The sequence below is a fragment of the Coregonus lavaretus genome (genome assembly GCF_964263955.1).
Source record: "Coregonus lavaretus genome assembly, chromosome: 33".
Classification (NCBI taxonomy): domain Eukaryota; kingdom Metazoa; phylum Chordata; class Actinopteri; order Salmoniformes; family Salmonidae; genus Coregonus; species Coregonus lavaretus.
In genome coordinates, this window is record NC_140020.1 from 22026483 (window position 1) to 22046249 (window position 19767).

General features: G+C 41.1%; 1 protein-coding gene across 1 annotated transcript in view; it reads left to right on the plus strand.

The window, feature by feature from the left end:
* Window positions 1-19767, plus strand: part of syne2a (spectrin repeat containing, nuclear envelope 2a) — a 242120-nt gene that overhangs the window by 205318 nt on the left and 17035 nt on the right. The window contains exons 95-96 of the mRNA XM_084151514.1: window positions 3760-3918; window positions 11248-11414. Of these exons, the coding sequence (XP_084007640.1) occupies window positions 3760-3918; window positions 11248-11414 (326 nt within the window). The remainder of the gene's footprint in view (window positions 1-3759; window positions 3919-11247; window positions 11415-19767) is intronic.

The following is a 19767-nucleotide window of genomic DNA, read 5'->3' on the forward strand; positions in this document are numbered from 1 at the left end:
TTGTGCTCTCAAGTGGTATAATATTTTACTAATGATGTACATCTTTGTCAGTGAGAGAAAGAGAGAGAAAGATTGACTGTTTTTGGGGGGGGGGATTTAGCTTGATTGTTTTGAGACCTAATTGGGTCCTGATAAAAGCGCATGGGCAGTTCGAACGCTGTTCTGTTGGGTTTTGTAACTGAATTTGTCTATTACTGATTGTAAGTCTAAGTGACCGCAGCACGTGGGAGATTTGAATGCTTCTGTTGGAGTTTGTAACTGAATTTGTCCATTACTAACTGTAAGTTAAATTAACAATGGTGAATGGAGGTGTTTAGCTCTTTAGCTGAGCAGAGGTCAGAATTCCAAGCTACAGTTAAATCTCCCTTTAAATCAAAAACAAACACAGCGTTTTTGTATAAATGCCTGTTAACGGTTTTTCTTTCTGATTACTAACTTGTTGTTGTGCATCGGGCCTTGTTGTTGGAGAAACAATGGGGCCCTCATGGTTCCACTGACTGCCCCAACTTGCAACCTGTTAGGGAAACTGTTAAAAATTGTGCACTTGTGGGGACACAGAGCTGGCGGCAGCGATGAGTTCTCCTTAAAAGAAAGTGTTGCATTGCTATTATGAATAATGTAGGCTCAATTGATAGTTCATTAATTTAACATATTTAGACATTTGTTTCCTTACCTTGAAAGCAGTCTATGGGCACTTTGGTTTTGTTTTACAAGCCACTAGAATAAGCAACATTAGCATTTTGAGATCAATTTCCGTATCTCCCCGTATAGCATGTATTACATTTCATGCCCAAATCATAAAAAAATTAATTCAACCAATTAATTGAGTAATGTAAAACATTTAAGATGATAAGATGAGAGATGATGTGGGTTTGAAATGTAATACATCCTACACGGGGGAGATTGAATTACACTAATAATAAAAAACGTGTTTTCGGAGTGAATATTTAGCTGATATGTACACTACCAGTCAATAGTTTGGACACACCTACTCATTCAAGGGTTTTTCTTTATTTTTACATTTTTTTACATTGTAGAATAATAGTGAATACATCAAAACTAGGAAATAACACATGGAATCATGTAGTAACCAAAAAAGTGTTAAACAAATAAAAATATATTTTATATTTGAGATTCTTCAAAGTAGCCACCCTTTGCCTTAATGACAGCTTTGCACACTCTTGGCATTCTCTCAACCAGCTTCATGAGGTAGTCACCTGGAATGCATTTCAATTAACAGGTGTGCCTTGTTAAAAGTTAATTTGTGGAATTTCTTTCTTTCTTAATGCATTTGAGCCAATCAGTTGTGTTGTGACAAGGTAGGGGGGGTATACAGAAGATAGCCCTATTTGGTAAAAGACCAAGTCCATATTATGGCAAGAACAGCTCAAATCAGCAAAGAGAAACGACAGTCCATCATTACTTTAAGACATGAAGGTCAGTCAATAAGGAAAATGTCAAGAACTTTGAAAGTTTCTTCAAGTGCAGTTGCAAAAACCATCAAGCACTATGATGAAACTGGCTCTCATGAGGACCACCACAGGAATGGAAGACCCAGAGTTACCTCTGCTGCAGAGGATAAGTTCATTAGAGTTACCAGCCTCAGCTCAAATAAATGCTTCACAGAGTTCAAGTAACAGACACATCTCAACGTCTATAATGTAAAAATAAAGAAAAACCCTTGAATGAGTAGGTGTGTCCAAACTGTTGACTGGTACTGAAGTTTTGGTACTGTATATCTACAGTATATTTTTGCCCATTACAGGTTTTCTGAAGTTGGGGATGTGCATATCATGCTTCTATGCTTCATAGAACAACAATGGAGCCCTTATTATGACAGTGTGTCCCACATGACAGTGTCCCCAAAACACATGGCGCTGTCCCCACAAGGCTAACAGGTTGCAGGTGGAGCCAGTCAATGGAATGGCTGAGGGACAGATGGCCAGCCAGGGCTGTGTCCTGCCTGTGCTTCAGGGGACAGCCCCTGTCCCCTATTGTTGGGGTGGCAACACAAGTCCTCACATGGCAACGACGGGTCACAATCGAAACCGCTCCTGAGGGAATATTAAGAATATTAAGCCTCAATGATAAGTTAAGTGAGAGAAAGAGCCACGCTCGTGAAAAAAAACTGTAACTGTCAACAGACAGTGAAATATTGCCGTCAAAATGAACTCATGTCTGCCAGTTAAGCTCTTTGACCTCAAAATAATCAACATCCCCTCCTTTGTGGAGCAATGGGAGTATAATCTACACATTAAGCTATCATTAGGAAAATGGACCCTATTCATTTCATGTAAAAAGCTTGACTCTCTAGGGGCCTCGCTCATTTTACTTGATTATGGAGAGTCCCCCAGGGTTCTAGCATTTGAATTGACTTGTAGTGAACTGGTAAACACAAGGGTTGGGCTCAATTCCATTTCAACTCAGTCAATTCACAAAGTACACTGAAATTCATGTTTTCCTTGTTGCTTTTCAATGCACAATGAAATGTGTCAGTGGTCCACTTTGGTGGAACAAACTTGCATTACAGTCTTATTCCAGTTAAAGCAGCCTATGTAAGAGGCTATAACCTGTACATACTGTAGGAGATTTGTACCGTGCCGTTCCACCTATGATAATAATAATAATAATAATAATAATAAGCCATTTAGCAGACGCTTTTATCCAAAGCGACTTATAGTCATGTGTGCATAAAATTTTACGTATGGGTGGTCCCGGGGATCGAACCCACTACCCTGGCGTTACAAGCGACATGCTCTACCAATTGAGCTACAGAGGACCTTCCAGTAGAACTAGATTGTTCACAGAATCGAATTGACAGCAGGGAGGTCTTATCGCCTGTCCAATTTTGCATTAGTAGGGATGGATCAAACTTTTAAGTGAAATTTAGGGACTACACAAGCCAGGTGTCATAGTGTCAAAGCACTCTTAAAGTAGCCCCCTTACTGAAAGCGGGCATCTAGCATGGGAGCTGTAGTTTTTCTGCCCATTACTATTCACTAATAGAGTACAGCTGAAAACCTTGCTCGCCCAGTGATACAAAACCAATCCACTTTGTTAAAAAAAAGCATTTTCAAAGTCCACTGGCACTTCAGGGTATTATTTTTGGGCTACATTCAATGGACCTGCATTGTATGGTGTTATCTTTTCAATTTAGACTCCACCTGACTCACAGTTACTTGACAGTGCCTGTTTTTGTGTTAAATGTGGCCAATTTCTCAGGATTTTCTGTAAAGGTCTGGGTTTAACTTGACAAAATATAGCATTTTAGACCCTAGGTCTGTTTTTTGTCAATGGGAATAACATTACTGAAGGTATTATTTAACTTAACATTTAGTTAAGTTATTAAAGTGGCTAAAAGGATTCATTCAAATTGAGGCGGTCCTATAGTTCCAGACTAGAGTGGCAAGACCTAGCTTGAGTGCCAGTCTGTTTGTGCTATCGTGTCAACTCCGTGTCACTCATTGTCATGCTATTTTTGCAAATGATTAGGCAAAAGCACAAACAGATCTGGGACCAGGTGAGGCAAGACCCCCATCACAATATTTTTTTCTGCATCTGATTGTCAATCCCTTCCCCTGGTAGTCTATCAAGCAAAATCCAGTCCTTGAGGATCGCACTGTATGAAGGTTTCCGTTCCTCCCTGGTCCCAGAAACTGGGGGCCTCCAGGAATTAGGTTTGACATCCTGTCAAGAAACCTACTACAATAACCCCCCCCCCCCCCCCCCCCCCAACCCCCACTTCTCTTCTCTTCTCAGGTATCCCTGCGCAGGCAGGAGATCGCCGACCGACTCAGCGCCTGGACCATCTTCAACGACAAGAACAAGGAGCTGTGCGACTGGCTGACCCAGATGGAGAACAAGGTGTCGGACAGCGGAGACCTCAGCCTCGAGGAGATGGTGGAGAAACTGAAGAAGGTAAGAGAAAACTGGGGTACTGTGCACATTAATTTGAGGAAACAACCTCAAGTGTGGTGAAACTGAAGGAGGTGACAGGAAACTTTGGTATGGTGCACATTTTAGGACATATCCTTAGATGTCCTAAATGTAAACTGCATATAAAATTGTCACTTACAATTGCGAAGTAGTGGTAAATTATTCGGGGACATTTTTTATGCTGGTTGAGTTGACCGGCAATGGGACAACCTAAAAAACGAATGCTAACAATGCCAATTTAGTTTTGTTAAAATGCTTTTTACCATGTAAAAAGGCACATAGATGGCGTTTATGCTCCACTACAATCCTGGTCACAATCCATTCTTTCAAGTAAAAAATAACTGTCTTCTCAAACTGAAAGAAAGCATGTTTGGAATGGATATGCAGTTTACCTTACCATGCAGAGCATGCTTGGTCTATATAATTATATAAAGATGTAGGATCTTAATTTGATCACCCTGTTGCAGGAGAACTTCCCTGCAATGCAGGAATGTAAAACGTATAGTGTATTTGAGGCTTAAAAAGGCTTCTGAAGTTTGTAATTTCCACTTTCAGACTTGATTTTCCCTTATGAAAAATGTATCAACCCCTACAAAAATTTCAATTAAAGGACAATTCCTCCATTTTATAAACAGTTATTATGCTGTTAGTATATATGTACTACTATAACATTTGATTAATTTGTTGACGTTTATTGTTTTTGTTAGTCATACTGCACATTTCCTTGATTTTGTAATTTTGAAACTTCTGTATTGCCTTCATCTACAGCATACTATGATTCCCAGGGTGCATTTAATCTCTCATGATGCAATTCTCCACGTAGTTAGTCTGCAGTTAGCTTAGCTAGCTATATCAAGCCCAGGCGAAGCTTAGTCTAAATATATAGACGTGTTGTTTGTTTAGCAACAAAACCGACACATGCTCAACTATGTGGCAAAACAAACGGGGTTGGCTTAAATTGTTGATAACATGTTAACTATATTTAATTCCCAATGTATATTGAAAACATAAATGAAGTTGCACAATGAGCACTTGTCTCTCAAATACATCGTTACAGTTGTTAGTTAGCTAGCAAATTTTAGACATATTATAATAGACGTGACATCAGTCAAAACACCTCAAAACAAGACGGTGGTATCAAGAACAAGATCAAACAAGCTGAAACGAGCCACTTACGATTCACCACATGGCAGTTTCTTGTCATTGTTGCTAGCTATCTGGCCATCCAGAACAACAACAACACACAGCCTTCTGCCCCTTTGGAGCACGCGCATCGTTTTCGTGACGTTGTCAGCTAAACTGTCTATTGCTTATGTCAAAAGTTATGAGTGCATTTCACATTACTTTGGGCCTGTAAATATATTATAATGGTTGTATGAATGTCATGCTGAATATATGTTCATGTCAATAACCAGGTTTCCATCCAATGTTTTTTAACATTTTTAATGACGGGCCTGATGGAAACAGAACATTTTTCGGTTCACTTTCCAAATGACGACTAAACAAAATACACTAGACAAGATGAGATTGTTTTGTGTCTGTAAAATTAATTATGCGATATATGTCGGTGGAAACGCTTTTATGCACAAATATTGATATAATAACCATCATATCGAAGTAAACTTGGAGACACGCGATGAAATGTTGTGTGGTCCTCCCACTTTGACTCGTCAGGAAAGCATGCAGTTTATTAAGCTGCAGATGAAATAAATTATGATGAATTTAACAGGGTGGTGGAAGTGCAAGGGGATGAGCATGATGCTCCTTTCCAATAAATATCTAGTGTCTTATTCTGGTGACATGATAATCGATGCTTGGCTGCCGTTTGAAAAATGTAAATAATATTTTGTCCATATAATCTCATCATGTAGACTATTCGAGCGCTCTAGCCAACAGCACCCTGTTACAGGAGGGGGTCGCAGTTCCGGAGCGACCCACTAGGTGTCATCCTCCGACAACCTTAGGCACCTCCTCACTCACAGTCTGGACTAATCAGTATCCTATTGGTGTCACCTGTGTCTACCTGTTCACCTTCACCTGTGTATTTATGCCCTCACTTCCCTGTGTTCCCTTGCTCAGTTTTCTCCCTGTTTCATTATTTGTTTCAGTCGTAGGTAGTATTTCGTATTTTGGCTGTCAGCCGGTTTTTGGAGACTTATTTGCGCCGCCTTTCTTTTATCGTGATAAGTCCGTTATTTTGTATTCTGGCTTCGGGACCACCAGTAAAGATCCTTGTTTCACCATCTCTGCCTACTGCCTACTGTATATCCTGCACCCCACCTGGGTCACACCTCACACCAACCCTTACAGCGCGCAGATAGCGCTGTTGGCTAGAGCGCACTTGCCATTACCAGAGTGGGCACACACGCCATATAATGCAAAACATTTTATGAGAAAACCATCAGTAGAGTTGAAAATGCGATGGACACCCATTTAACTTGTATTTTTTATTCAGTACATGGGAATTTAACTGCAAAATGTATTTTAATGTGAACTATGTCATCACGCACAGCCTTTTATCTGCAACAAATCAATTTGATGGAAACATCTCTGGTGGGAAAAATATTTAATGCAGGTTTTTGAATATTCACATGAAAATCTGTCACTAATTGGATGGAAACCTAGCTATTACATTTACGTCATTTAGCAGACGCTCTTATCCAGAGCGACTTACAGGAGAAATTAGGGTTACGTGCCTTGCTCAAGGGCACATCGACAGATTTTTTTACCTAGTCGGCTCGGGGATTAGAACCAGCGACCTTTCGGTTACTGGCACAACGCTCTTAACCACTAAGCTACCTGCCGCCCACTATTGTAACCAATCAAGTGCAATACACTAAAAATGGATTTGAATGTGGATGCTAACTAGGAGTGGTTTTGCCTAATGGAATCATGGAAGTTTGAGCCTAATATTGGAGTAAGCTGACTATAAATATCATTCTATAGGTTTTTGAGCGTCTATTTAAAATATGTACATGTTATTAGACAAAGACAACCAGAGCAACACATAGCAGGGAGTTCCAATATGAAAAGAAAACTACAGACGGGTTATATAGATTGCTGATGATGACTGTCCATAATTTATTGTATTAATCACATATGTCAGAGTCAAGGCCCGCGGGCCACATCCGGCCCGCGAGAAGGTTTTTTACGGCCCCTGGGATGATCTTGATTTATTATTAGAACCGGCCCGCAGACCGCAGCAAGCCGGCAGCCCGCAGATCTTTTACACGCACCAATACTACATTTCCCACAATGCAACGGTGACGCACCGAGCAGTAGGCTGCTTCATTTCAATATTTATTGGCACAGCAGTCGTCAGCATCACAGTAAAATTAACTTTCAGATACCCATCAAAAATGGCAAAACGGAAGGTGGACACTGAGAACCGGGGGTTTCAAACAAGGTGGGAGTCGGAGTATATGTTCACGGAGGTAGCTGGAAAACCTGTGTGTCTTCTGTGTGGAGAAAGTGTGGCGGTACTGAAAGAGTATAATCTGAGACGACATTATGAAACGAAACACGCGGACAAAAACAAGAATATGGACATGGAACAAAGGCTACAAAAGGCAGAGGAATTAAAACGAGGCCTCAAATCTCGACAGGCTCTGTTCAAAAAAGCCAAATCACAAGGCCAGGCTGCTGTCAAGGCCAGTTTTATTTTGGCAGAAGAGATCGCTAAATCAGCCCGGCCATTTACGGAGGGGGATTTCATCAAAAACTGCATGATTAAAGTTTGTGACGAAGTTTGCCCAGAAAAAAGGCAACTCTTTTTAAATGTGAGTCTGAGCAGAAACACCATTGCCGAGAGAGTAGACCAGTTGTCCATCAATCTAAAAGAGCAGCTTGTGAAAAAGGGAAAAGATTTCATTGCATATTCCTTGGCTGTGGATGAGAGCACCGACATTTCTGACATTGCCCAGTTGTCAATTTTCATCCGCGGAGTGGACTCCAGCCTAAGCGTGACAGAGGAGTTTTTGGCTTTACGTCCTATGCATGGCACAACTACGGGGCATGATTTGTATGAAGAGGTGTCAAGATGTGTAAATGAGATGGAGCTGCCTTGGGAAAAACTCGTGGGTTTGACAACCGACGGAGCACCTGCGATGTGTGGACACAGGAGCGGACTGGTGGCGAAGATACGGGAAAAGATGCAAGAGGAAAACGCGACAGGTGAGCTGACAGCTTATCATTGTATCATACACCAGGAAGCGTTGTGCGGTAAAGCCTTGAAAATGGAGCATGTAATGAGCATCATCACGCGCACAGTTAACTTTATCAGAGCCAAAGGTTTGAATCACCGCCAGTTCAAGGCATTTCTGACGGAGTTAGAAACGGAGCATGGTGATTTGCCTTATCACACAGAGGTGCGATGGCTAAGCCAGGGAAAGGTGCTTCAAAGATGTTTCGAGCTTCGTGAGGAGATTTGTCTGTTCTTGGACAGCAAAGGGAAAGACACAACACAACTCCGAGACGAAATGTTTCTGTGTGAAATGGCTTTTCTGTGTGACATTACGAGTCATCTGAATGCAATGAACTTGCAGCTGCAGGGTCGGGATCATGTCATCTCTGATATGTACAGTACAGTGAAGGCATTTAAAACCAAACTGACTCTGTGGGAGACGCAGATGCGGAAAGAAAATTTGAGCCACTTTCCCAGCTGCCAGACCATGAAAGAGAAGCTCTCTACCAGTGCGTTCCCGAGCGCACAGTTGGCTGATAAAATAGGTATGCTTGCCGCTGACTTTCGACGCCGATTTGCTGACTTTGAAGCACAAAAAAGCAGGTTGGAACTGCTCGGTAACCCATTTGCTGTTGACGTGGAAAGCTCACCACCAAACCTCCAAATGGAGTTGATTGACCTCCAATGCAATGATGCACTGAGGGCAAAATATGCGGCAGTGGGTGCTGCGGAGTTCGCCCGTTTCCTCCCCGACACAATGCCCCAGCTGCGCATCCAGGCTGCTCAAACGTTGTCTATGTTTGGCAGCACATACCTGTGTGAACAACTGTTTTCTTTGATGAACCTGAACAAAACATCACACAGAAGTCGACTTACTGCTGAACACCTCCACTCAATTCTGAGGATTTCCTCAGCTCAGAGCCTTACCCCGAACATTGATGAACTTGTGGAAAAGATGGGACACCACCAAGTATCACCCTCAACCTCAAACAAGTGAACATTACTGTGCAATCACATATTTAGAGTTTTTACTCAGTTCAAGTTTAAAAGTTAAAGTTTAATATTTGTTTTCACTGCATGTTACTTCTCCTTAAACAAAGTGTTGTTTTTGATTAATAGATTTTTGCACTTTATTTTATTGTATTTCAATCCAATTATATTTTAAAAATATTTCAGTTGAGTGGATGATAGAAAATTGCTATTATTGTTTTTTTCTTTGAAGTAAATTTAGCCCACTTTTGCTAAAATAGAAAATATAGGCTACTGATGGTGCCTTGAATACCGGTTTCTTTCATTTAATGTTCATGTTATGGGGATTTTTATATAAAGGAAATTTGTCTTTTGTGTCTGTTGAAAATTAAAGATTACTGACAGAGCCATAAGAAAATATTGCTTTATTTATCTGATCATATTGGAATATATTTGTTAGGTTTTCAGTAGGTTCAATTAGGTTCACTAGACTATATGCGTCATTTAAAAATTTTTCAATGAACATTCGAACAGTCCGGCCCTCGGCTTGTAGCTAAATTTTTTATTTGGCCCTCCGTCCATTTGACTTTGACACCCCTGGTATTAATCATCTCAGTGAACCTACTTGAAAACTTAACAGATGCAATTTCCGGTTTTGCTCATCAATAAACAGTCAACATGAAATCATAAAATTACACTAACACTGTGTAGGACATCACTAAATACTTCATAATAACACCTCAAATGTTAAAAGTGGCAGAGTTTTCCTTTTATTATAAACCACATAATAATTCACATATCCTATTGCTGCAGGATTATTTTCCCACTGTAGCAAACTGGCTCAAATTAAGATCCTACATCTGTCTGGCTGGGTCTTTGGTGGCTATTGATCTGAATGAACTTGATTGGTATGGTAAACAGTGCAGTGAAAACCTCTGTAGATTCAGACCCATGTCTGGTTAGATAGATTAGATAACCCTTTAACCCTGGTGGTTGCATAACCACTAGAGCCCCAGCTCACACACACAGTGTAGCCCAGACGATAGAACTAATGTGGGTGTTCATCTGAGGGAGTCTGCCAGGTGTCCTCAGGTCAGGTGACTGGACTGGGGAAAGGGGTCCCCTTGGACCTCCCTCATCTTGGTACAGTCCACTCCTCTCATGAGAATCACACCCAGTCGCAATTGAAAGTTAGTGTGTCACTCTCCCACATTTCTGACCTGTGTTATGCACGTTTGTGATATTGTATATCACGTGCTTGGTTCCAGAATTAGAGCGGTAATCCTACAAAGTGTACAATTGCTGACAGAAACGTGGACAGACAAAGTAAACAACTTTACTGTATGTAGGGCAGAATGGGTACATGAGGATTTGGCCAACCCCTTTGTTCCGGTAAACAATGGTCCTCTCTATTGAATTTAGCCTACATCACGCCTCCTTTTCTTTCTCATCATCGATGTTAGTCATTTAGTACACAAGATAATGATTTGGGACACAGGGTGTGTTCATGTTTTTGATGTAGTGTGAGAAGAAATAAATAAATTAAACGTTGCAAGAGAAAGTGCTCTTTGTTTTGCAGCCCTTTCTCTTGTGGGCACCCCTTGATCAAAGCTTAAAGCAGAAGTTCAGGATTTTAGAACTTGATGTTAGCCACATAGAATTAGAATAATAATAATAATAATTTAATAGGATCTCTATGGTTAGCCACTATAAACTACGGCTCATTTTAGCCACCGCACGCTAACAATCAATGGAAGCGATAGGGGCAGTCTTTTTTTTTATGGTCTAATCACCTTTAAGTCACATCACACATATGGAGTTGATTTCAGTTGATTTCAATTTGGCCATCACATTTTTTTAATTGTACAATTGCCTGAATTGTTTGAAAGCACAAAAAAACTGATTTGGAGATACCTGAGTGAGTGGGTAGCTGAAAGAGCGGGGGATGGGCTGTGAGAAGAAGTTGTTAGCTAGGTCGTCAACCCCCCTATCTGTTGTAAATACGTATTTGAAATGCACTTGATGTAGCTTGGGAAGTATTTGAAAGTACATTATTTGAAACATGTATTTGACCCAGGTTTGGTAGTCTGCTCCCTCTCCTTGAAAGCAAAAGACAGATTTCTGTGATCTGAAAATAACATTCTTCTTCTTCTCTATAGGACTGTATGGAGGAGATCAACCTGTTCAGTGAGAACAAGAGCCACCTGAAGCAGCTGGGGGAGCAGCTGATGCTGGCCAGCGACCAGGCCAAGCAGGCCCAGCTCCACGGCACCCTGAGGGACGCAAGGGACCGCTGGCAGCACCTTTTCCACCACATAGAGGCCAGGTGAGGCTAGCACATTTAAAAACTGGGCACAGGTTGTTTTTCTTTTATTGTTTTCCAATGACAGAGACAGTATGAAATGAAGGGGAGAGAAGAGCCAGGATTCATACCCACACAGGCTACTACTACTAGCGGCAGGTAGTCTAGTGGTTAGAGTGTTGGGTCCGTAACGGAAAGGTCACTAGTTTGAATCTCCTAGCCAACAAGGTGAAAAATCTGTCTATGTGCCCTTGAGAAAGGCACCTAACGCTCCAGGGTTGCCGTTGATAATGACTCACACTGGCTGTGACCCCACTCTCAGGGAGAGTTGGGATATGCAAAAAACACATTTAGGACAAATATAAGCACCCACCAAATTATTGCTTATATTACTAGGCCTACTACTACTGCTTCTACTACAATACTACTACCACTAGTACTACTACTACTACTACCACAATCGAACTGGTACAGAAGCTGAAACAAGACAACAGGTGACTTCATATCCTGCCTTGTCTCAACTTGTTTAAAGAGTATGATTCCATATACTGATGGGATGCCACACGCTGGCATCCAAGGGGGGTGAACCTTTCTTTTATTCAACCTCAACCTCCCGTCTGTCTGCCAGGTCAGGTGCCACCGTGGCCGTGTGGTGTCGGTTGCTTTGTGCTCTTCAGGATGATTTTAAAAATCTAATTAAATGGTGTTTGTCACGTACACAGATTACAGCATTTATAAAAGGTGCAGTGAAATGCTTGCGTGGTAGCTCCCTCAATATTGCAGTACAATAATCAATATAAATAATTAAAGGCCAAATACAAAATAGAAAATATCAAGTAATTAGAAGAAGGTAGTATGTAAAGTAATAACTGATATGTATGATTATGAATGTGCTATGTCAAGTATGACTGTATTTACAAATATAAATTGAATACTGACTAGGTTGCGCAGTTAAATAAATAGTATAAATAGAGCAACAGCGTTGACAGTGTGTGAGTGTGTGTGCTTATGTGTGTGTGTGTGTGTGTGCTTGTGTGTAAGGTTTGGATGTGTGGAGAGTCAGTGTTGCAAATAGTTTCTAGCTGCAGATAGTCTTTAACATGCAAATAGTCTCTAAGCCTGTTGGTCTGAGACCCGATGCTCCGATACCACGGCGCTCAGCTTGTCTGGGTGACAGACACAACGGATGGCACATTATTCATAGGGAGTGCTGTGAGTGTTGTTCACAGTGGCAGCATCGTTTAGCACTACGGCTAGTCAGCTTTTTATGCTAACCGGATAACAGATGCTGACGGGGGGTCCAGGCTATCGTTAGCGCCAGCAGGCTATAGTGCTGTTTCCTATTGTTTAGCCCCCACCACGTCACGGCTAATGCGGGGCGACAGAACCCCCACCCCCTCCTCCCTCTCCACCTTGCTTGGGTCCCCTACACTCTGGGGCTGAAAAAGGGGGACTCGGAAGGAAGACGTAAGGCCATATGGGACAGTCCTAGACTTTTGAGGGGGCCATACAATCTAAATCCCCTCTGATTCCAAGTCTGTCCATCTATCTGTGGCTACGCATGGTGGCTGGCTATGTAGACAGTAGATGATAATGAATATACAGAAGTGATTGTACAGCAGCTGCAAAGCTGAAGGAACATTGGTGAACCACAGGGTACAGTGTGAGTTACTTTAAAATTTGTGCCATAGTGGGTCCTTGACTCTTTGGGGGCTGGCCATCACCACACTTGACACCTATATGGGAAACAAAGGCTGAGCGTTGCTAGGTTGAAACAGGTATGAATGAGTTGGAAGGGGCTCTTTGGAGGCGCTTGTGAGTTGATATTAGGGAAGAGTGTTGCCTTGGTATATACAGTACTCTTCTGTAACCTTTAAATAAGAGCATTCAGTGCTGTAGCTACATATGAGGACACCGAGACCTCTGTCAGGGTCTCAACTTACTGATGGAAGTTAGAATAGTAGAATACAAAAGGTGCAATTTCGAAACTTGGTTGGGCATATGCAGTTTTCTTCTTGGTATATATCACTCAGTGACATTTTTTTCATTGGTAAATTACTCTAGTTAGTGTAGCCTGCTATCTACAGTAAACCTGTAGTTATTGCCGAATTACCGACTGGGCACGCAGGGGCCCTGACCTCCAGGGGTCCCTCCATTGATTTTGTTAGTCACTCACTCAGATATCATATTAACATGTCATAAGTCATGTCATAAGTCATGGCAAAATGAGTAAAATTGCAGGAAATTAGCTGTAAAACTACAAAACACAATTGTTCTGTAAAGCAAACTTATTTGTTTACCTTTTGTTAATAAAATAATTTTCTGCTAACAGATCGCTCTGTAAGTGTTAAATTATAGTTTTGTGTAGCGGCTAATTTATTCCTAATAGGCTATGTGTTTGTAGATCAACTGAGGTGAATTAAACTAAAGCATCCAATGTGATATTGGCTGTGGTCATTTTTGCTTGTTTTTGCTGTTCTCCAAACAGCATTTTAGAGTTTTTAAATTGTATAGAAATGCAGTAAATGAGCTTCAACTTTCTTAAAATGTCTTGACCTCCAGACCTCTCTAAAACTCAGACCCTGACTACGGCCCTGGGAGCATTGTTTGCTAAGCTAAAGATTAAGCTTGGAGTAAGAGCGTCTGCTAAATGACGTAAATGTAAATGTGAGTAGCATGGCGCTGTTCTTGCTACCGGTCTATGGTCAGGTTTGCGTGTTGTTGTGTTTTTACTTTGATGATTACGGTTAGGGTTTGGGGAGGGTGAGCTGATCCTACATCTGTTCTTAATATATCTTGTACCCGGACCACTATAAGTTCAGGAAGTCACTCCTATCTCTCTAAAGGTGTCAGGCGAGACGTGTGTGGTGACCATTGTTACTATATAACTGTAACCTCTATAGAGCCTTGTCTCCAAGCGACTTGGACACCCCCCCCTGTAGCGACAGTCACTTTGTTCGCCTTGCTTTTTTCTCCCTTTCCCTTTCTCTCTCCCTCTCCCTTGCTCTCCCTCACTCTCTATATTTTAATCTCTCTCTCTCCATACCTCTTCACACATTCTTTGTCCCTCTATCCATCCTTCTCTTCCTATACACTGGCTCAGCAGGGAGGCTTGCCCTGGGGCTCAGTGTCTTTTGTGTGGCCCAGTGTCACTACTCTTTGTTGGGCTGTCAGATGTTACGAGAGGTGCGGGAGGGAATGTGGGTCTCGGTCAGTGCTAGGTCTCATGGTTAGTTTAGTTTGGTTTGGTATAGTTTTGATTAGTTTATTTGGTTTAGTTTAGATGGGTTTACTTTAGTTTGGTTAGGTTTAGTTTAATTTGGGCTCAGTTTGGTTTAGTTTAGTGCTTGGTTAAGTTTAGTTTGGTTTAGTTTTGTTACATGTATACTGTATAATGGCAGTTTAAAGCTGAATTGCAATACAATACATACAAGCAATACAATACATATTAGTCGTACTGGTGCGAGCTGCACATTCTTCTGGTCACCGCAATCAAAACCTCCTATTTTTTGGGTGGATAAAACCATGAATTTGTTAAACAGTATAAAGCATTATCCTCATGATTCCTGTAATTAAAGTGTCTGCCCTGATGCTGTGCCTGCCTGTTTAGCTGAGGCCAGCTGCTGTAATGAGCGAGGCGCTCACGCTCTCTCTCCCCCTCGTGTGCCCCTCGTGATTGTATAACATTTAGAAATGCAATGCAGGACAAAAACTACTTTGGAAGCAACTAGTTGTCCATATTAAAGAGAGGAGGGTCTCAGCTTTCTGTAGGTATACTTTTATTTCTCAACAGTCATTATTGCACTCAAAGCACACTGTTTTACAAACAATATATCTGGTATGTCTTTGAAATACGGAGGGCGCGAAATTGTCCATTGCAAGTGCACTCATAGCAAAGTTTTTTTTAGGACATTACATTTACTATTAGATTAAAACATTAGCAGTATTAGCAGTAGATGTTATATTTTGAGTTAGCTATCTAGCTAATGTGTTCTGAGATGGTTACTCAGGTGGTGAATTAGGTCTATATTTAAGCGATAATGCCCGAGAAGCCGGTGTTTGGAGGATATACAGTTTAAGTCGGAAGTTTACATACACTTAGGTTGGAGTCATTAAAACTTGTTTTTCAACCACTCCACAAATTTCTTTTTAACAAACTATACTTTTGGCAAGTCGGTTAGGACATCTACTTTGTGCACGACACAAGTAATTTTTCCAACAATTGTTTACAGACAGATGATTTCACTTATAATTCACTGTATCACAATTTCAGTGGGTCAGAAGTTTACATACACTAAGTTGACTGTGCCTTTAAACAGCTTGGAAAATTCCAGAAAATGATGTCATGGCTTTAGAAGCTTCTGATAGGCTAATTGACATAATTTTAGTCAATTGGAGGTGTACCTGTGAATGTATTTCAAGGCCTACCTTTAAACTCAGTGCCTCTTTGCTTGACATCATGGGAAAATCAAAAGAAATCCGCCAAGACCTCAGAAAATGTTTTGTAGACCTCCACAAGTCTGGTTCATCCTTGGGAGCAATTTCCAAATGCCTGAAGGTACCACGTTCATCTGTCCAAACAATAGTACACAAGTATAAACACCATGGGACCACGCAGCCATCATACCGCTCAGGAAGGAGATGCGTTCTGTCTCCTAGAGATGAACGTACTTTGGTGCGAAAAGTGCAAATCAATCCCAGAACAACAGCAAAGGACCTTGTGAAGATGCTGGAGGAAACAGGTACAAAAGTATCTATATCCACAGTAAAACTAGTCCTATATCGACATAACCTGAAAGGGCGCTCAGCAAGGAGGAAGGCACTGCTCCAAAAAAAAAGCCAGACTACGGTTTGCAACTGCACATGGGGACAAAGATCGTACTTTTTGGAGAAATGTAATCTGGTCTGATGAAACAAAAATAGAGCTGTTTGGCCATAATGACCATCGTTATGTTTGGAGGAAAAAGGGGACGCTTGCAAGCCGAAGAAAACCATCCCAACCGTGAAGCAATGGGGTGGCAGCATCATGCTGTGGGTGTGCTTTGCTGCAGGAGGGACTGGTGCACTTCACAAAATAGATGGCATCATTACGAAGGAAAATTATGTGGATATATTGAAGCAACATCTCAAGACATCAGTCAGGAAGTTAAAGCTTGGTCGCAAATGGGTCTTCCAAATGGACAATGACCCCAAGCAAACTTCCAAAGTTGTGGCAAAATGGATTAAGGACAACAAAGTCAAGGTATTGGAGTGGCCATCACAAAGCCCTGACCTCAATCCTATAGAACATTTGTGGGAGGAACTGAAAAAGCGTGTGCGAGCAAGGAGGCCTACAAACCTGACTCAGTTACACCAGCTCTGTCAGGAGGAATGGGCCAAAATTCACCCAACTTATTGTGGGAAGCTTGTGGAAGGCTACCCGAAACATTTTACCCAAGTTAAACAGTTTAAATGCAATGCTACCAAATACTAATTGAGTGTATGTAAACTTCTGACCCACTGGGAATGTGACGAAAGAAATAAAAGCTGAAATAAATAATTCTCTCTACTATTATTCTGACATTTCACATTCTTAAAATAAAGTGGTGATCCTAACTGACCTAAGACAGGGAATTCTTACTAGGATTAAATGTCAGGAAATGTGGAAAAACTGAGTTTAAATGTATTTGGCTAAGGTGTATGTAAACTTCCGACTTCAACTGTATTGGCACGGGTGTTGTTCGTCGAGGGCCGGCAAACCGTGCCAATATATCCTCCAAACACCGGCTTCAAGGGCATTATCACTTTTATACAACAGGTTACCAACATATTCAAATATGATTGACATATTTTCATTACAAACATTATTTTGATGAATTTATTCATACTATTTAATCCTTCCACAAGATATCGTCCCGACACAAATCTAGGGTTGCTACCCAAGCTGGCTGGTCGTTCGTTCTATCGGTTCAGTTGCCAGAGACGTGACCCAGTCGTTCAGTCTTTCGTTCGTTCTATATGTTCCATTGCCATACTGGCTGGTAACATTCTTATCCCTTGCTTGCTAGCTAGCCAACTACGGCTAACTTACAGTCACGTCAAACAGTGCAGCTAGAATAACAGAAATGTAGCTGCATTCTAGTGACATCTATTTGGATACATCCATAACAATGAACTAATGAGGCGCGATTTCGCCTGGCATAGAAAATGTGCTCTCTCGTCAGGACACTGTTGTTCAGAGGAGCTAGCAAACAACACAGCTAACACAATCACTTCAAACTGAAGCTGGAAAGACAGCAAACTAGCTGCACTTCGTTTCGTTTTACCTGTTTTCTATTGATAGTTTTTTGTAAATATCCATAAAAATTATGGTGATTCATGATTTCGACTGGCTGAGAAAAGCTGCCTGCCTGTCTGTCTCATCCCGACACGTTCATTACTATGGGACAGCTGGAAATCGAATTTGAATATTAAAACAATGTTCCAAATGTCGGAGAGACAGACAGCAAGGTTTATACAAATCTCCGCTGTTGAAAACTAATATGTTAGTCTAAAAGAAATGTGAGATAATGTCTAGATGCTTTTTATAGTGGAGATCAAGTTTATAAAATGCCTGGCTGGGTTGATGAGAGTGGATTGCACAGTCAGATGGAACAGAGTAAATAGGCATTTTAACGTCATAGATTTAGCCGGTGGTAACTTGTGGAATAGACACCGGCTGGAATGTGGTTTTAACCAATCAGCTTTCAGAATTAGACCCACCCGTTGTATAAATAATATTAGTGCACATAAAGATGAAGGCATTTATCTCTATTGAACAAAGAAATCTGAAAATTCTGGATCCCTATTTTACCAGTAAATTATAACAAAAATAGCCTAATTGTCAACGCAAAATTCATGAGTATCACTGGATTAGGTTGCATATCAAAATATTTTGAATCATGCATTCCTGCTTGGACATGTTAGATGTAACAACTTTATTTATTGAAAACCATCTCAGTAGTCTATTGCCCTTCTTAATAAAGCATTGTGAATGACTTTATAAAATGATTACAAAATATATTATATTGTGTGATGCTGCAAAAAACAAAAACAAATCTGGAGCCCTGATTTAGTATATATGTAGCATTTATGTAGTATTTAGGAGTATTAGCTGCTATATATGGAATGAGAAAGCAACATTATAGATTTAACTTTTTTGTTAGTTAATTTATGAGATACTGAGTATTGACTTTCTCTTAAAGCAAAGATAAGTGGCACACATGATGCACATACACACAAACACTTACACACATGCATGCACATACACGCATGCAGGCACACATGCACGCACACACACACACAGTCTTGTACAGCTAACCTTGTGGGGACACACAATTCAGTCCCATTCAAAATTCTATTTTCCCTAACCCCTAACCCTAAACCTGACCTTAACCCAAAAACCTAACCTTAACCCTAACCCTAACCCTAAACCTAACCCTAGCTCCTAACCCTAACCCTTAACGTAATTCTAACCCTATCACTAATTCTAACCTTAACCCTAAACCCCATAGAAATAGCATTTGACCTCATGGGGACTAACAAAATGTCCCCAGTTGGTCAAATGTTTGTTTGTTTACTATTCTTGTGGGGACTTCTGGTCCCCACAAGAATAGTTAAACACGTCCACACACACAGACAGAGAGAGACAGACGCACACAGTCCTGTACCTACCTGCTGTTCGGTTGGCCTACACCACACACACACACACACACACACACACACACACACACACACACACACAGACACAGACACAGACACAGACACAGACACAGACACAGAGACACACACACACACACACACACACACACACACACACACACACACACACACACACACACACAAACAAACACACACACACTTTCACTATAGAGAAAACTCTCCCTCTTTCCTAATGTAGAAGACAGTATGGAATGCTACCAGGGGGTTAGCAGAAGGATCCAACCTGCACACACTTAGGCTTCTTTTTCTCTAAAGAGCAGATTTTTGTAACCAAATGTAGTCATGGCAACATTTTCTATGTTTTGTGTTCTGTGTTGCCCAGTTGCCATGGTGACCTTTGAAGAGCCAGGGGACACCTGGGAAAAAAAGTGGGGGGTGCAGGGTAATAGTAGCCTGGGTACCAGTCTTTTTAACTAATCCACTCCCTGTACTCCATGTCATGTGCCAAAGAGACTGGCCTTTCTGCCATCTTCAAATATGAACATTCTGTCATTAATGATCTCGATGAGAATGGAGGATTTGATCCTGATTCGCTCACCCTCACAGCTATCCTCCAATCACATTGATTATGCAAATATTGGAACTATCATTTTTTTCTCCATAGAACACTTGGTATCCCTTTGCTAAGTAACTGCTT